The sequence below is a fragment of the Cyanistes caeruleus genome, chromosome Z, assembly GCF_971803275.1.
Source record: "Cyanistes caeruleus chromosome Z, bCyaCae1.hap1.1, whole genome shotgun sequence".
NCBI classification, from domain to species: Eukaryota; Metazoa; Chordata; class Aves; order Passeriformes; family Paridae; genus Cyanistes; species Cyanistes caeruleus.
This window is the reverse complement of record NC_141732.1, coordinates 43,256,718-43,274,938: the sequence shown is the minus strand read 5'-3', so window position 1 is coordinate 43,274,938 and position 18,221 is coordinate 43,256,718. Positions and strand designations below refer to the sequence as shown.

The following is an 18,221-nucleotide window of genomic DNA, read 5'->3' as shown; positions in this document are numbered from 1 at the left end:
ATCCCTTCAGCGTGTTTACTTTTGCATTCTTCGTTGTGGGAGAAGGCAGGCTGAATAGCAAACTTGGGGTTTTGTTGCAGCTGCCTTGCTGCGTGCGCCCCTGCCTCGCTGGAAGGGCCGGCCGCCTCTGCGCGGGGAGATGCTTTTCTCACCGCCTGCTCGCACGCCTAGGAGCACTTCTGCAAGCGCCAGCGAGAGCGGCGAGCCGGCACGAAGGAAGCCCGCCGCACTAGTAATTCTGCACGTATATATATATATATATATATACAGGAGCAAGTGTCCTTGAATTGCTGTAGTCTCTTCTGGCACTGGCAAGTTACCATGCCAACGCATTATAAAATCAACCACTCATTTAAAGAAGCACTTTCAAAGCTGTATTTACTTCTTGCATGTAATTATCCATTAAAGTAAGAATAGCGGTCATTTACATCTATGTGAATCAATACAGGCAGACACAGATTTCGTTTATTTTTTTTTTTATTTTTTTTTTTCCACTGTTTTTTGGTTTGTTATTCTGTGGTTTGATCCCCGCCTCTCTTCCCCCACCCTCTCATCTAGGGTGCTGAGAGTTCAAGTGTCCCTGGAAGACAATTTCACTGCATCCATTATTTAAAGCTCTTTCTTAACTAATTTACACGTTCAGAAAATACAAAAAAGCCATACATATTTAAAAGACAGGCCTTTTTTACGCCTTCTATGAAAAATACAATGTTTAAGGCAGCTCAGAAATGCGTTTACACAATTCTAAAACGTTCATAAAGTCTCTCCAAATAAGACAGTTAACTTTCAATCTGTAAAATACACTGTACATTTGACGGTCTAGACAATACTTCACTTAATCACTGTTGCTGGTATCCCTTTAAACATAAAGTGAAATCTTTACCTTTCCAGAAACTAATAGCAAATGCAGCTACCTGGCAAATAGGACGTGAAATTAAAACTTTTTATTATTTTTTTTAAATAAATTATCCCCAAAGCATACAATTTATAAAATTCTATATACAATGAAGAGCGACTGGTAACAAATCCCAGTTTTAAATACTTTTTTTTTTTTTTTTTTTAATATAAGATTTATCAGAGGTCAGCACCCTGATACGACGAGGCAATAAAACTTTTCAGGATATTTGTACATACATGTTCTCGAGTTTAAAAGTGTCTTTCAAAGATGGCAGTGCAGAGCTCTTTTAAAACAAAAGTTGCATTGTTCAGTATAGCCAACAACTCAGAAACAATTTTTTTTTTTTTTTTTTTAATGTCGCTAGGTTACAGAGTAAGAGACGGCTGCTGGCACGCTTTTGTTACACGGAATATGGGTGTGCAAGAGGGAGTGCTGTAAACCACCGAACGTATTCAGCCTGCTATTTCCCTAAATTTAATAGCAGATGCGGCGAAAGCCCCATTCAGGCACAACTGCAACAGAACGAGCGAGATGCGGCTAATGATAAGTTGCTGACTAACTAGTACGGCAACGCTTTGGCAGCAAGTTTGGGTTGCTCACCTCTTACTAACCTTCATGTCAAAACTCTTAAAAGACCCCCCCCCAGAACCAGCATGCCACGACTCCCGGTTTGTCCCGAGGGGCGGCTGGCGGCCTCGCTCGCAGTCTCTGTCAGCCGCTCCGCTCGCTGGTAACACGAAGGCAGGGTGGCAGCAATTGCATAGTGCACACTCGAGACCAACACACCCGAAACACGAGCGGCCCCCGCGCTCCGGACACCGCTCCAGCGGCCGGCCCGCAGCGCCGGGACGGGGGGAAGGGGTCGGCTGGAGGCTGCAGGCAGCAGCGGAGGCACAGGGGGAGACGCGAGGGGACGGGGAGCCAGGACGATGGGTCGGGGAAACCGCGGCCAGAGCGTCTAAAGCCGCTCCGCGCCGAGGGGCCCCGCCGGCCGGATCCCCGGCCGCCGCGGGAGGGCTCGACTAGAGGCCCGCGGCGGCTCGGCGCGGGGGGCCTGGCCCGGCCCTGCCCGGCCCGGCAGAAGGGAAAGGGATGGGGCGGGAGGCAGTGATGGAAGGAGGCAGTGATGGGAAGCAGGCACGGAGAGTGATGGGAAGCAGGCACGGAGAGGTGCGGGAAGGGAGGGGATGCTAGAGCCGCGGCAGCAGCGGCACCAAGATGGAGGCGAGCAGCGCCCCGGCCGCCCCGGCGGGCCGGCCGGCCTTATCTGCCTGCACAGGGAAGCCGGGCTCGGCGCCCGCATTGTCCTCCGCGTCGTCCCTCCCCTTCTGGCTCGGCTCCTCCTCGTAGTCCTCGTAGTAGTACTCCTCCAGGCCGCCGTCCGAGCCGCCGCTGCTGCCCGCACCGTTGCCGCCCATGTCGGCGCCGAAGCAGAGGCGGGCCATGTTCTCCTTGACCGACTCGCAGATGGGCCGCTCCAGCCCGTCGCAGACGCAGTCGTTGAGCAGCACGGCCTTGGGCACGGCCAGCATGTCCTCGATGACGGCGCGGCACTCGGGCGTGCAGCGCAGCCCGTTGAACAGCTTCCCGCAGTAGGTCATGTAGCGGTTCAGCGCCAGGCTGCAGCGGCTGTCCCAGTCGCAGCGCCGCCGCGCCTCCGTGCAGCCCATGACGCCGGGGCCGCCGGGGCCGGGGCCGCCGCCCGCGGGGCTGCTGGTGCGGGGCAGGCAGGGCTCGATGGCGCGCTTGGTGGCGCGGCAGTTCTCGTCCTGCGCGCAGTCGCAGTCCTCCAGCGCCGGGCCACGCCGGGTGTGGTTCAGCTGGATGAGCGCCGCGATGCAGTGGCTGGGGCACCGCCGCTTGGACGAGGCTGCCGCGCCTCCAGCGCCCGCCTGGCCGTCCCCGCCGCCCGCCGCCGGCGGCTGCTGCTGCTGCAGGAGCACCGGGGCGCACGCTTCGGCGTACTGGTTGTACGCGTAGCTGCACTCGGGCTCCCCCTGACACTGCAGCACCGCCTGCCAGCAGATCAGCCGCCGGCCCTGCGCCAGAGAGCCCCGGGGCGGCCACACGGCGCCCAGCGCCGCCGCCAACCACAGCCAGGCGGCCGCCCGCGGCCAGCGCCGGCCGCCGCCTCCGTGCCGAGCGGGCGAGCGGGCCACCATCGCGGACGGGGGCAGTGGCTGCAGCCGCGGGCGAGCTGGGAAGAGGCGCCGGTAGACGAGGAGGACGAGGAGGAGAAGGAGCTGCCGCCCGTGTAAAAGTTTCCAAAACTCCCGCCGGCCGTGTGCATGAGGTCTCCTCGCATCAATCCATGCGCGCCGGGCCAGGGGCTCTCCAGCCCCCGGGAGCTGAAGTCGGCGGGGCCGCGGTACGAAGCAGGCGCCCGGGGGCTTTCCCGAGTCCCCCGGCCGCTGCTCCGGGCTCGGCGAGGCGGCGGCGAGGGCGCCCGGAGAGGTGCGGGCAGTCAGTGCAAAGAGCGGCTCGGACGACAGTGGATCCGTAGTGCGCTCGGGGAATCGCAGGCTGCGCCGGGAGAGCTCATGGTGCTGTACTGCTCTTCATGCAGTTCCGTCTCTCTCTCTCTCTCTCTCTCTTCTTTTTTCTTCTTTTCTTTCCCCACAAAATAAATGCCCAGCTGCTGCTGCCTCTGCCTTCTCGGGAGCTTTTAACTCTCCGCTCGCAGCATCTCTGCATATGCCAGCCGCTCCGATGCCGTTCACGGTCCCGCTGACTCCCTCTCGGTACGCATCACGCTTTCGGGTGGCGCGGAGAAGAAATGTCTTTCCCCGCTACCGAGACGAGTGCACGGGGAAAGGAGAAGCGGCAGCCTTCGCGGTCTCTTTCTCTCTGGACGACTGATGCTGCTTCTGTTGTCAACAAGCCCTGCAAGCTGCTCTCTGGATCCGTCTGTGGATCTTTTTTTCTCTGCAAGGCTTTAAATACAAAAGTGCCCTCCGAGCAGCAGCAACGTGCTCTGATTAGGCTTCATTATGCATGCATGGAAAAGCAAACAAACAAAAAAAATTAGCAACGCTTCTTCTTTTACACAACCCCCCCAGCCTGCGCTTTCTCGCTCTCTTTCTCCCTTTCTCCACTTTTTCTCCCTTCGCTCGGCCCCCTTTCCCTGCCTCGCCACTTGCCATTGGCCCAGCCTGTTGTTGAAACCTTTTTTTTTTTTTTTTTTTTTTTTTTTTCCTTCTTTTCCCCCTCCTTCTCTTTACGATGTGCTGGAGGGAGGGAAGGAGAGAGGGGGGCTGGAGGGCAGCTCACATTCAAAGCTTGAAAGGAAAGGCTTAAGGAGAGTGACAGCCCCCCGAGGAGCCCCTCCTCCCGTTAAGGCGGCGCGGCGGCCGGGCCGGAGGCGCTGCGGGAGCGGCCGCGCCGGGCTTCAGGCGTGCTACCCTCGCTGGTCCTGCTCCCTACGACAAGGAGGGGAAAAACGAGTTCTCTAGCTCGAGTGACGCGTGTTCCCAAACTTCCCAGTGATTCAAGTGAGGGCAGAGCTGCTACCAGAACGGTAGGGAGGATTAGGCTCAAAATGGGACCGACTTTGTTCTTTCTGAAATAGAAAGGGAGGTCCTGGTTTCAGTGTGCTGGTACTCTCCGGGAGTGCAAAGCTAACTGCTAGTGGTGTAGTGCGACCGTGTACTTCTCTGCCGTACTTTCAGTATTGCAGCTTTCCACTTGCCGCATACCCCACCGATTTTAAAGTCATTCAGCTCAGCTTCTCGCCTGCAATTCTTGTGCACGGTTTTGATACACTGACTTACGAGGGTGCCTGTTGGCTGTAGATCCCGGTATAGTTCTTCGATACTTTGATACTTGATCTGCCATCTTGTAAAATGTTTTTAAAAAGCTGTTTAGAGTTTTAATTTAATTCAAAATCCCTTGCTGAAGTTCTGCCTTCTTGTTACACTTTCAATTTATAAGGAAATAGAAACAAAAATATTAAGGCACAAGGAGAAGAGCACAACGAAGTAAGTAGTCGTGCATTTATCCATTGCCTTTCATTTCAGTGCTACCTTAATTCCAGAGCAACATCGTCTCCAACCACAAGGGGCATCGGTATCTGTTGCCTGTCAAAACTGGCGCTTTTTTTCATCCCCAGACTATCAATTCCATCTGTCACAAAAATCGGGACAAAATCTATTTTCCTGAAACTTGGGGATTTTGGAATCCCATGTGGTGTGGAATCATGTCTGTCTCAAAGTGCGTAGACTGTTGGAATGGTGGTGTGGCGTGGCTGGGAGTCAGTATGATTGATGGGTTGAGAAGCATTCATAAGGGCTTGCTCCATTGTCATCAGTTTTACAAGCTGCTTGTGTTTCTCCTTCAGTATAGTTTTTCCTATTCTCGTGTGAAAGCTCAATTTTTAAACCTGCAAAATCTGTGTTTAGAAAACCTACCGCCACTCACCTAGTTTAGAGCTTTTTCTTATAATTCTTTTTGAATTAGTGGTATTAAAAATTCCAGATGCCATTCAGACAGGTTGTAGTAAATGTACATTGCTGTCTACACTGGGATCGTTCATGCATTACTTTGTTGCCCTATTATCTGGTCATACCGCTGCTATTGGTGGAAATCAGCAAGTTTGGGGGGTCTTGGTTGGAGATGACATTGCAGGTGCTGATCAACATACTGATGCACTGACTGGTTCCTAGGGAAAATGCCCCACGGTGCCGTTGGAGGGAAGAGGGCCGGGATGCCAGGATGTTCCAGGCATAAGAGAGTCTGAGAGGGGGGATTGCAATGGAGCAGGATCATGGCTTGGGGCCTCCTGAGCTTCCTCAGCCCGGGAGAGAGGAGTCCCAGTGGGGCTGCCTTCTACAGATAACTGGGTGATGAGCTCTGCCCCCTCCCAGCTCCTGCCTTCATTTGCAAAATCCATCCAGCTCGGCTGTGCTTCATTTCTTGAACAGAAGGCAGGCTGTTTACTACTCTGTGAGGAAAGGCAGCAGCTGAACTTCGGGCCTCCCAGGAGGGGGAGTAAAGGAGCCTTCACTCTGGCCTTGCATCGTTGTGTGGCTGGGAAGAATCTGCTGTATTGCGGCAGGAGCAGGAAGAGGATCAATGCTTGGTCCCACTGACGGTGCTGGCGGACTTCCCTGGCTGGAATGGGAAGATGGGGCATGGCATGAAACATCACATTATTCATAGGTAGAAATTTTCACACACAGCTTTTAGTTAAATAAATGAATATTTTGTACCATTTGATAATGGAAATGTTGGTTTTGAAGTTTTGGTATCATACAGCTGGCAAAAAATTTAACAGAAAATAGGTGGATTCGCCAATTACCACACCTTATAGCTGTCTAGAATATAATCATCTACATTCACAATTATATATTGTCAATAAATTAACTTCCTAAAATGGTTTAAAACATTTTTCTGTCCTGTCTTTATTTAATGAGTGTTTGAATTCTGTCTGTATTTCTAACAACAACTTTAGGTGAGGACTTTGGAGCTCACATTGCTCTGTTGGAGGAAAGAAATCTTTTCTTGTGTGGAGCTAAACCTAGGGAAATGATTCTCTGGCTCCACTTTGATCCAGGTTTTTTAACAAGCAAAGTGATATTGTCATATTCAGCTTTTCAATTTTCAGAATAGGTATAAAAGTAATGTGGAAGGCAGTTTTTGCTCTGTTGCACAAAGCACAAAATCAGACAATACATTCCACAACTTGACAGTAGAATACGACCTGTTAACTTTCTGAATTCTCACATTTGCTAGGTTTTTCTATGCCATCCTTTCCATTCTCAGCAATTACACCAGCACTCCAAATTAATATAGAGTAACAGTCATCCAGCAGTAGGGGTAGTTTTGGCAACCAGAAAAGCCAGTGTGTATGTGGTCTGGATTTATTGGAAAGACTCCTGGGCACCTTTTTGTCTGTTCCTGATGTAAGAAAACAAAGTAGACACCCTACCAGTTGACTTTAAAATTTAGAAGTTCACATTCAGTTGTAACTGAAAATACATGGCCAGTCTTTGTGGTTAATTCCTCTCAAATTATTTTTAAGCATGTTTTTTATTGGCTTATATTGATTGAAGAGATTTACAACTGCTATTAAAAATTTCTGGCAGGCGTACTGGGAATTAATTTGCTGATACAATTTCAGTATGTGCATCTGGTAGTATCTTAAATGTGTGCCTGATAAGGATACACAGAGAGCAATTTTTCTTCTTGAAGAAGGCGCTTAATTCTCTAGTAATAGTTGACTTCACCTGTCAGTGAAAGGCAAAAACTCTGTCAATAGATCTCAGAACCTTGGAGTTATGGTGCATGGGGGTTGTGGTAGACAGCAAAAGTCCTGTCTCTTACACCAGCATTCATCCTGTAGAAATGGTCCAGTAAGGTGTCACTCACAGTAGCCTGTGCAGATGACTGAATATAGACATGTGCATGCTGCAGCATTCTTGGATTTGGTGTACCTTCAGAGACCCATAAATAATGTCTGCATTCTAAAGTTACAAAAGAAAAACTTCGTGACTTACCAGATTCCCAGCACAAACTGGGGGCAGGGGAATGAATATAATGTGTTCAAGTGGTGTATATTTCAATAGAGAAGAGAGAGTGAAGGCATCTGAATTAGGTTTCTCCTCCACATCTGGAGTAGTTTATCTTTTTATTGTCTCTGCAGGACTGTTTGGGACATACATGTCTTCAGTTAGCCTCCTAAAGTAGGTGGAATTCACCCCAAAATAGTGACTTCTTTACTAGAATGTGCATGACTTCCCAGTGTGACCATTCCTTCTCTTCTTGATTCAGTCAGAAAGAGAAATAATAAACAGGGAGGATAGTAAGCAATTGTATTGACCAACAGTTTATTTGAAGCTCATAGCTGCTGAGACTACTACACTTCATGCTTAGGATCAGTGAGACGTTGTTTTGCTGGCTGTATATTTTTGAGGCAGTCTTTGCCAGTGTTAAATCTCATGGATGTTACAATATTAGGGGTCCTGCAAATGTGCTATTATGGCTTACTGCCCACACAGAATCATAGAATGGCTTGGGTTGGAAGGGAGCTTTAAAGGTCATCGTTTCTTATGACATAAATGTATCCCTCGTATTGCAAAGTCATAACTACAGGTCCCACACCAGATGCACAAATAGTACATGAGCTACAGGTCTGGATGCAGTCAAAAGAGATAGGTGGATTCACAAATAGCAAAGTGCATTGAGTGCAACACACAAGGTTCTTTTGGATTGCAGGTGACAGTGCATTTACTGCAGAGTAGCTGTATATGGCAGTAACAATGTAATTGCAACCACAAGCTTGATATCAGGGTCAACACTCAGCGTATCTGAGAGTGTAGGGCTTACCAAAAGGTGTCCCTGCTGGGGAGAGCATTCCATCAACCTGCAATTTTGTGCTGATCATGCAATCCCCTGATTAGATGTAAGATCGGGGTACATTTTATAACCACTACTGTGTGAAGAGCTGTGGATGGGACTGTGGTCAAGCCTTTCATTGTTTGTGGGCACATTATATGGAATATTTCTTTGTAGGAGGTGTACTTGGTTTCTGCAAAACATTTCTGGGCATCAGGCTGAAGAACCACATCGTGCAGACTACACCTCACCCCACATTCCCCCCTGCCCCTCCATGCCATGACAAGACAATCCACCTGATTTCAGCACCTGCATCACAGGCTCCATAGCACATTGAGCTATACCAATGCCTGCCCATGACAGGGGGGTTAGAACTAGAGATGATCTTTAAGGTTCTTTCCCACTCAAAGCATTTTATGATAGGATGTGATCTAGTACCAAACACCCTGCTGTGAGCAGAGACATCTTCAAATGTATCAGGTTGCTTAAACCCTCATCCAACCTGACCTTGACTATTTCCAGGGATGGGAAATCAACCACCTCTCTGAGCAGCCTCTTCCATTGTTTTATCACCTTCATCATAAAAAATTTCTTCCTTATATCTAGCCTAAATCTACCCTCTTTCAGTTCAAAACCATTACCCTTGCCCTTTTGCTACAGGTCCGACTAACAAATTTGTCCTCATGTTTCTTGTGACCCCCTTTCAAGCACTGGAAGACCACAATAAAGTCTGCTTGAAGTCTTCTCCAGCCTGAGCAGCCCCAGCTGCTCTTCATAGGAGACATGCTTCAGTTCTCTGATAATTTTTGTGTCCTCCCTCTGATCCTGCTCCATCAGGTCCATGTCTCTGAGGATCCCAAAGCTAGACACAGCACACCAGGTAGGGTGCAAATGCACATTCACAGTCACACAATCACATAATATTCTGAGTTGGAAGGGACCCACAAGGATCACTGGGTCTAGCTCTTAAATGGCTGGCCCTTAGAGGGATTGTATCCACTACCTTGGTGTTGTCAGCACCAGGGTCTAACTGACTGGTTCATGTCCAGCCTGCCAACCAGCAGTACCTTTAAATCCTTCCCATCAGGACTGCTCTCCACCTGTTCATCCTCAAGCCTGTGTTGATATCAAGGGTTGCCCTGACCCAGGTGCAGCACCTTACCCTTAGTCTTGTTGAACCATGGGTCCACTTCTTGAGCTTGTCCAGGTGCCTCTGGATGGCATCCTGTCCTTCAGGTGTGTCAACAGCACCATTTGGTGTTTGGTGTCACCTGCAGATTTGCTGACACTTGTTATGTCTATGTCACAGACATTAAGCAGTCCTGGTACCAATATGGACCCCTAAAGGCAGCCACTTGTCCCTTATCTCCATTCAGATATTGAGCCATTGGCCACTACCCTTCGGATGCAACCATCCATCCAGTTCCTTATCCACCAAATAAATGACCCATCAAATCCTTCTCTCTCCAGTTTAGAGAGGAGAATGAGGTGGACCATGGCTAAGGTCTTACAGAAGTCAATAAAGATGACATCTATGGCCCTTCCTTTGTCCTCTGATGTAGTCACTCCATCACAGAAGGTGAGTAGTTTGGTCAGAGGGGACTTGCCCTTGGTGAAGCTCTGCTGGCTGCCCTAAAGCACAGTGTCTAGGAGGAGCTGTCCTATGATCTTCCCAGGCACAGAGAGGAGGCTGATGGTTTGGTAGTTTCCAGATTTTCTACCCTTTTTAAAGATGGGTACAATGTTTCCCATTTTCCAGTCACTTGGTATTTCACCTGACTGGTATTAGTTTTCACATGTCAAGTGGAGTGTCTTGCCAACTAGACCAGCCAATTATCTCAGGAGTTTGGGATGCATTTCATCAGGTCCAATAGATTTATGTATGTTCAGGTTCTTCTCTTACTGTGGGAGGGACTTTGCTCCCCCAAGTCCCTGCCTTCAGATCTGTCCACTCATGAGGACACACAAGTTTTCCTGAAATAGATTTTTAATACACTGACTCCTTTTTATTTTTCAATATGCCTTTTACATTTATAACATTTACTTAAAAATTGAGTAGCATCCTTGTAAAGTTGGGGGTTGTTATTTTTATACAAAATAGTAAGTATCATTGAGAGATTTACCCAGTGCATCCAGTAAAGTAAACATGGAAGTATTACACAATACAGTATTGCTTGACTTCTCTTTTGAACTCTCTTCCAATCTAAACTAGACCACACAGGCTGTTAAAACAAATCTAAGTAGGACATCAACCCTTTTTTGGTCCTAAGAAAGGCAAAAGTAATGGTGAAGCCAACTGATCCCTGATCACCTGTTAAGCCAGTTAGAGACAGGTTTTAAATAATCATATTCTATGAAGGTAAATATGAACCATACACACTGTCTGTATGTGCAACAGGACAGTTGTGTCTTCCCCTTCATCCTCCCTGCCCCACACACAGCCTCTTCCCTTGTGATTTTCTCCAGCAGGCAATGTGATTTGGCCTTTGATAGGAACACTAGGTGGGAGCTGTGCTAAGATGAGAACGACGGGTAGGAATTTCAGGCGGAACTGTCTGGATGCTCACATAATGAATGCATTCCAGAGATGGAGAAGCTATGGTGATCGAGGCTGACTTGGTTACACGACAGCCTGCAGAAGGGCTGTAAAATGCTGCTGGAGTCAGGCAAAATGGTTTTTCAAGACTGCAGCCAGATTCTGGGTGGATCCCCTCCCCGGCAGGGATGCCTGCGTTGTACATCCCGCCTGAGGACAGGGGAACACTCGTTTTTGGAAGGGTGAGTAAAAGTGCTAAAACCTAACCATATAGTTGTATGTGGAGATAAAATTCTAAAGTAACTACTTAGGTGCTTTGTTGCTTTGTAATTGTACATTCAACATTGTAAGGCAAAAGACTGTAAACCTGTACATTTCTAACTGAACCTGCTTATATTACAACCCTTAAGACATTATATATAATTATATTATATAATTCATTGACTATACTTAGATACTGTATTAGCAATAAATCTGATCATAATCATCCACAAAATCAGTATCATATTTCCCATGCCTGATCAAGAGTTTACTACTCTTCCATGTCAAACCGATTTCAACCATTACAGTTTTATGGGAGTTCTTTGGTGGACGTGTCAATGTACATACACGCACACAGAAACAGTTAGATTTCTTGCTTGCTGGATTGTTTTGGTTTGTTGGCTTTTTTACTTTCAGATTTTCCAAATGTTTACAACTACCCAGAAGCTAATACTAATAGGTTTGTGTTTCATTTTCTGGGCGTTCTTCTTTGAAGTTTGAATAATATGAGCTTGTAAGAGTGTTTCTGCAGGTGAAGCATGAAGAAATGAGTAATTTTGTGGGTAAGCAGAGTTCCACTCAATATGGACAACAATAAGATGGATAAAAATAAGAGTAGTGTTTCATTTTTTTGTCATTTCAGATTATACCAACTCAAGTACAACAACATGTACTCTGTAAAGGTAAAGCCTAATTTGGTGTCCTACTTCTTCTACTCCCAAATTCAATTTCTGTATTAGATTTTGAATATGGCTGTAGTGAAACATGCCATTCATAAATATATCCTCAATGTGTTCAATTTAGTAGTTATCCAGATGCATCCTGTGATGATATTTGCCTATGGCATTGTTTACACACAAAAGTAGCTGTGATTAAAATAAAATCATCTTTCAAAACAATTTGATTAAAGCAATAAAAATCTAATTCAACATAAATTGGGAGCTAGCAAAGTGACTTTGGTTCTTTTCCATTAGGTCTCTTTAAGCACAGTTGGCTTCATATCATCAAGAAATGGTGATGTCTTTATTGAGTTGACCTGCTATAAAAGAGTGTCAGACTTGTTTATTACACCTTCTTAGAAGAGTTTCATTCATTCTACTGAAACAAAATGTATTTAGACTAAATAGTGTGCTAAACATGAAGTAGGCATGCAAATATTTCAGAGTCCTTACCCAGATTACCAATTCAAATAAATCAATGTTACTCAATAAATAAAGTGTGCTGAGGCAAGGATTTGCTTTGATTTAACTAGGTCTTTTAAAAGCAGTTATAGTTAATCAGTGTAACTTTTGATACAGTCAGCAGCCTACACTCCCTTAAGTCCATTTGATAATTTGCTTGAAATATCAGAGGAGAAGAATGAGTTAAGGTGGATTTCTATATGGAGGGAAATGGCATGTATAATTAGCAGATTTTATTACAGGAAGAGCAGCTATATTCATGCAGGTACATGTATCTTTCTTCCTACACATCACCTAAAATTAAAAGATGTCAAAGCTGTTAGTAGAATTCTGCTCCATACCTCTACCACACCCTTAGCTGTGGTGTCTGAATACTGGGATGAAAGAAAAATGTCTTTGTCTTAAAAATTTAATTTGTGAAAGTGATGAATGATACAATTACTTCCTTATTAGAAGCACAGTTTGAAACACTTCCAGGCAGCCTGATTTTCAGAATATGCTGAGCATCTAACCTTTGAAAATCAGATTTTCTAATTTGACATTCAAACAAGAATCATTCACAGTAGTGAAGAGCTTTGAAAACATATCTCATTTCTGCAGCTAACAAAAATTAAGGGTTTTAGATATGATAGAGAAGTACAGTCAGTGATAAACTTGCTATTGTGCCAATTACAAGAATTAAAGTATTGAGGTGGGAGATCTTGGTAACAGCATCATATAATAGCTGTGGTTTTCCTTTCAGGTGAATTATTAAATGGATTTATTTTTTTCATGTATCAAAAATACACTGAGCCACCAGCTGTTTGCAGTTGTGTTGCAAATGAGTATTTAATTCTTCCTACACATAGGAATCATTCTGTGTGTGCATTGAAGATGAGCTCTTTCTGCTTGCTTGAGGCAACTGGTCTTTTCAAAGTTCTGCAAGAGGGATGGATCAGCTCTAGGGTGACTGTAAAGATGAGACTAAAGTTGTTATTTTGGGGAAAATGGTTAGCAACAGTGGTGCTCTGGAGATTTCCCAAACTCTGGGAACTGTCTTGTATACTAGCATCATGCTGTTTTCTGGAGCCAGACCCAATATCCACGGCCTCATAGCCCAATCAAACATGTACATGTACCTACACTTACAAATACTACACATTGGAGATGGAAAAGAAGGTTTGGAACATTCTTCATTCCTATTGCAAGATTATGCAATCAGTGTGAGATTAATCATTGTGTTAAATTTTCCAGTAATTTAAGTTGATCTATTTTTAAATGTCCTAGGCGATAAGGGGTTTCTATCACCTTCTTTCAAAAGATTTCTTTGTTTGGAAACGTCTCTTATATCTGAGATTTACCACTTTTAGATGTGATTGTTCTTCGCTATATTTCATTTCCCCCCCGCCCCGGTATCTTTCTAGAAGTATTAGTTCCTGTGGAATTCAGAGATGTTGTACTTGACCATATTTACTGATACTGCTGTGGCCTCTCCAGCTCCCTTTTAGCAACTTTCTGAACAGAATTTCCCTCCACAAAACTATTTATTAAAGGTAAAGCATTGTACAAGTAGATGCCTGGATGTAGTTGTGTGAGAATTTTTCAGGATCATTTGGGTGGTCATCCTGAAATCTTTCTGTGGATTTGGGAATGTTCCAGGAACCAGAAGTTACAACCAGGTGGAAAATTGCAGCCTGAATGACACACTACAGAGGTGCATGGCTCAGAGCAGAGAGTTCAGAGAAAGCCATCTGAATGAATCCACATGAAGTGTTTAGTGAATTATTAAAGAATGTGGCAAAATATAAGTTTGCTTGCACATCATTTGAGAACAGAAAATGGGTCAAAAACTGTCAAACAAGAAGCTTGTTGTGAGCAGTTCAGGCAGTATGAGGCTTCTTGTAGGTGGAATGTGACCCTGCTAACCCTGAAGTGTGAGTTAGACCTTTGATGTTCAAGGGGATTCTGAATTAGGCAGACATAGTTCATCCAGCCTGAGACAGTAGCATGTAAGTGCCTGGTGCAAACTCTCCCTTCAGTCAAACCAGGCCCAGATTGTAACCAGCCTTGAAACATGCAAGATCTAGTAAAATACTTTGAGGAAGTGGTCAAGAGTTAACCAGACATCTGTTCCTCTAAAAAAAAAAATTAAAAAAAAATATTAAAAAGAATATATATATATATTATATATTTTTTGGAGATAGAAGGAAAGAAAATGCAGAAGAAAATGGTAGACTTCACAGGGAGGAGAAACTGTGCATTTCTCCTTCCTTCTTCCTTGTTTTTGAACAAGTAATTAGTATGTATTGACCTATCATTGTCATTATTATCATGTTCACTTTCATTGTGGTGAAACACTTAGCAATGAATGAAACACTTTTGGGTTTTTACATATATTGATTTGACAGCTCATCAAAAGAGAACAAGTGGAATTTATTTCTGAAAACATGAATGCTGTAGGGAAAAGGTTCTGATCACAGGTGAAAAGCATCATAATTTTTGTCCACTTTAGGCCTTTCAAATTCAGTGTAATCCCAGTAATGTTCATGTCCACAGGATGTCTCCTGATGGGATAATATCCACCATATAGGCACTGCTATGTAATAAGTAAGTTAATGTTCTCAGACTGCACATCTGAAAAGGCACAGGAGAATACAAGTTTCATTTCTTCTGAAATTGGTAGGCATTTATTGTCATTATGGATGAAAATCACCCCTGTACAAATAGCCAGAAAAGAGCCTCAATATCCTTTTCCTAGAACTACAAGTGATGGGATTAAAACTGGGCAGATTTAGGGTTGAAGAGGAGTTTCTGTGTAGTCCATCTGTGTCCAGAAAGATTTTGTTGAAGGCATCAGGTCCCTAGGAAAAACTGGTGGAGATGGATTTTGTTCATTGAAGTTGCCATGGCAACAGTGAGGGGAAAGCTCTTGTCTACATTAGCAGCATGTTAAAAATCCTGTTGTAGCTGGGTAGAATCACAGGAACCATTTTCATCAGAAGTATTGTCCTGCAGTTTGGGTCAATATTTCCCCAGGAATGTAAAGCTATTAGTCACATCCCTGCAAACTTTCTCCCCACGAATAGCACTGGTTTATTTTTATTTGCCATTGATTTTTTTTAACTGGAATATATTAAACAAAACTAAATTCAGCAAAATAAAATTATTATATCTGCTTTGTATTTGACAAAAATGAAAATGGATGGTAATTTTTCTCTCAAAAATTCAGATTATTGAAATGTAGTGTTGTTTAGGAGTACAGAGCCTTCCCTTTAATTCAGCTTAAGTGGTAGTGTACAAGGTCATTCATTTAGAAATAGGGTAATTTCCTGTACTTTACTAAGTCTTGTTTTATAAAGGTAGGAAAAACAGAAATATCAGAAAGCCTTCTATGATATATAATGCATCCTGTGTTTTCTGAATGGACAAGAGCACAGTTCTCTCAGTGCCCTTTCCTTGCTCAAGTCTGAGTAATCTATTAGCCACTGCTACTCTTACTAGATGGCTTATCTGTGGAATGAGCTAGTCCTGTTCCAGGAATAAATTCTTGTGCTGTATAAGATCAAATGAAATAAGGTTTCAGTGGCCAAACTTTAATCTTTCTTCATAGATCATGAGAAAGTGTACTGATTTTCATCAGTGAGAATCCTTAGTTGGACCCCAGGTCTCCAGTGATTGCTTTGTAGTGTCATAGATCATCTGTGATCTGCTTTTGAGGTCACAGAAACATCTCCTTATGTTTGGTTCCGTTGTCTTTCTCTCTAAAGTTGGCTTTATATAATTATAACAGAATAACATGCTTTGGGTACCTTTCATTTTTTGTCCTGCAAGAGGCTAATAAACCATTAGGGCTGTTTTATAACATGGTGAGTGCTATTTTGCAGTGTTTCATTAGCCACAAATCCACAGCTCACCTTCAGGAATTCCGGGTGACAGACTAAAGGTATTTTGGCAGCTGTTCTATGGGACCTCATGAAAGTTCTTGGTCTCTTTAAAGAAAAGAAAAATCCTGACCTTTTTATAAATCAGTCCTTTTGACAGGCCTCTATAAAGCAAGAAGACTCATCTCTGTTAAATCTGAGTACTGACCATTTTATCTATATGCCTGTGGATAGTTCAAATATCATCTCTCTTGTAAAATATTTTTTCTGTAGGATTGAATGAAGTGAACTCTTTCAAATAGGATATAATATGCTCCAAAATGCTTTGAATGGCTGTTCACTTAATAAAACATTGCCTAAAGCAATACTATCTTCTGACTATTATATGGTGTTTCATGAGTTGACTTTTAAATTGAATTCCCTGCCATCTTTATGTACCAGAGAACATCTTGAAAAAATCAAGATACAAATAGTGACTGTTTTCTAAAGGTCAAAGAAATTGTAAAGGGGGAAAAAAAAAAAGAAAGTCTTTTCTGAAAAGAAATATTCAGGAAGCCCTGAATATTTATATACTGATATCATCTTTAGACCTCCAGGGTGTTTCAGAGTACAGACAGCTACAGTTTTTAATAAAAATGTTTTCCAAACCAAATTTCATTTCTCTTCAGATATATAAAAAAAAAGCGGTTTCCCAGCTCATACTTCTTTGTTTGAGTTTTAATAGTTAACATTTGGTTCTTTTCCAAAACAATTTTCTGTCAATTTTAAAAGTGCTAAGGCTTGAAATATAGAATGACCAAGGACTGTTTGGTAAAATATATGCTAGACTTGCCTGCAAGGTACTGGAAGGGGATAGATGGGTCATTCAAAATAATCTCTGTTTGCATGACAGTGTTTTAGTTCATATTAGCTGGTGAGAAATGTTGAGATGTGAGAGATGTTTTATACTGCTATTTTAAAATTGCAGTTGGTTTACTCATTATTAAGTCAGCGTGCAGATGACTGTTTGTTCGTCTGCTCTGAATACTCTTCTGACTGTCCTGTTTTTCAGCCTTACCAGGATGCACCAGCATCTACTGTTGTTGTCATGGTGATGAGATACTGTATACGTGTTTAAGTGGTAGCCTTGCTCAGCTCAGTCCATTTGCATCTGTGCACTGTATCTCTGTACCATATTTTCTACAGCTGAGACATAAGAGAACTACTTGTGTTTGCCATCTGGGAAGAACTGAAATATCACTGACAGTAAATATTTCCAAAAACATAATTAATGGACAGTCATCCAAAGGTCTGTGGAATGCAATGGCAGGTGGCATCTTTCTCTAAAGAGTACAAAGGCCAGGTGTAAGGTAAAGAAGCAAAGAATATTAAGTCCTTGAATAATATCTAGTGCAAACATATGCAGGTATAACCCTGTCTTGGCCTTTAGTCACCTGCCAAGAACTGGGCAGTGATGTGATGAGAGAGCATGAGACAAGACAGTGACAAAGTGGTAATGCACACTTCACAACAGTAATCTCATGGGCCATCCTTGCAGTTCAGGACAGCTCTCTTCTCATCGGTAGTGAGAAGCTGGATTTTCAATTGGAAGAAGCCATGTGTTTCTGCATTGCTACTGGAGAGTTGCTCCTGTGCTCACATGGGTGGACTGTGGGCAATGGCTTGGTAGCTGGCACAGGAGCTGCCTTGCACAACCAAAGGTGTATGGTGTCCACCATTTAGGCACAGCTGCTGTAGTCACACAATTAAGCTTTTGTCTGTGTTGTCTGGACACAATGGCAAGCAGCACAATATGGGTTTTAAGAGGTCATAACTTGTGGAAGATGTATGAATTTGAATCTTGTCACACACTGTCAGTTGTGTCTGTCTTATACCTTATCCATAATGACCAGCCAGGCAAAACCCCAGATATTGTGTGGGCCCATAGCAGGACACAGGAGTATTGAATACACAAGCTGATTCATTAGGGCTGAGTGCAGACACGGAAGAGCTGTTTGCCTTGTGTCTGTAATTACCTAAATTGTCTTTCCATCTAGTAGGAAGACCAAGACAGGTGCTAAACGGGACTTAGACAAGTTCCATGTGAACCACATGTGGGCATACCATGGCCTCAACAGAAAAGCAGATGTGTAGCTTCAAGAAGCAGCAATTTG

The 18,221-nt window shown here is 44.2% G+C and overlaps 1 protein-coding gene across 1 annotated transcript; it reads right to left on the bottom strand.

Moving 5' to 3' along the window:
- Positions 1–459: 459 nt before the first annotated feature.
- On the bottom strand, positions 460–14,340 carry GAS1 (growth arrest specific 1). Its single transcript, XM_086867967.1, has one exon. It carries the CDS (start codon positions 3,058–3,060, stop codon positions 2,089–2,091), a length of 972 nt encoding a protein of 323 aa, XP_086724093.1. The 5' UTR covers positions 3,061–14,340; the 3' UTR covers positions 460–2,088.
- Between the last annotated feature and the right edge of the window lie 3,881 nt (positions 14,341–18,221).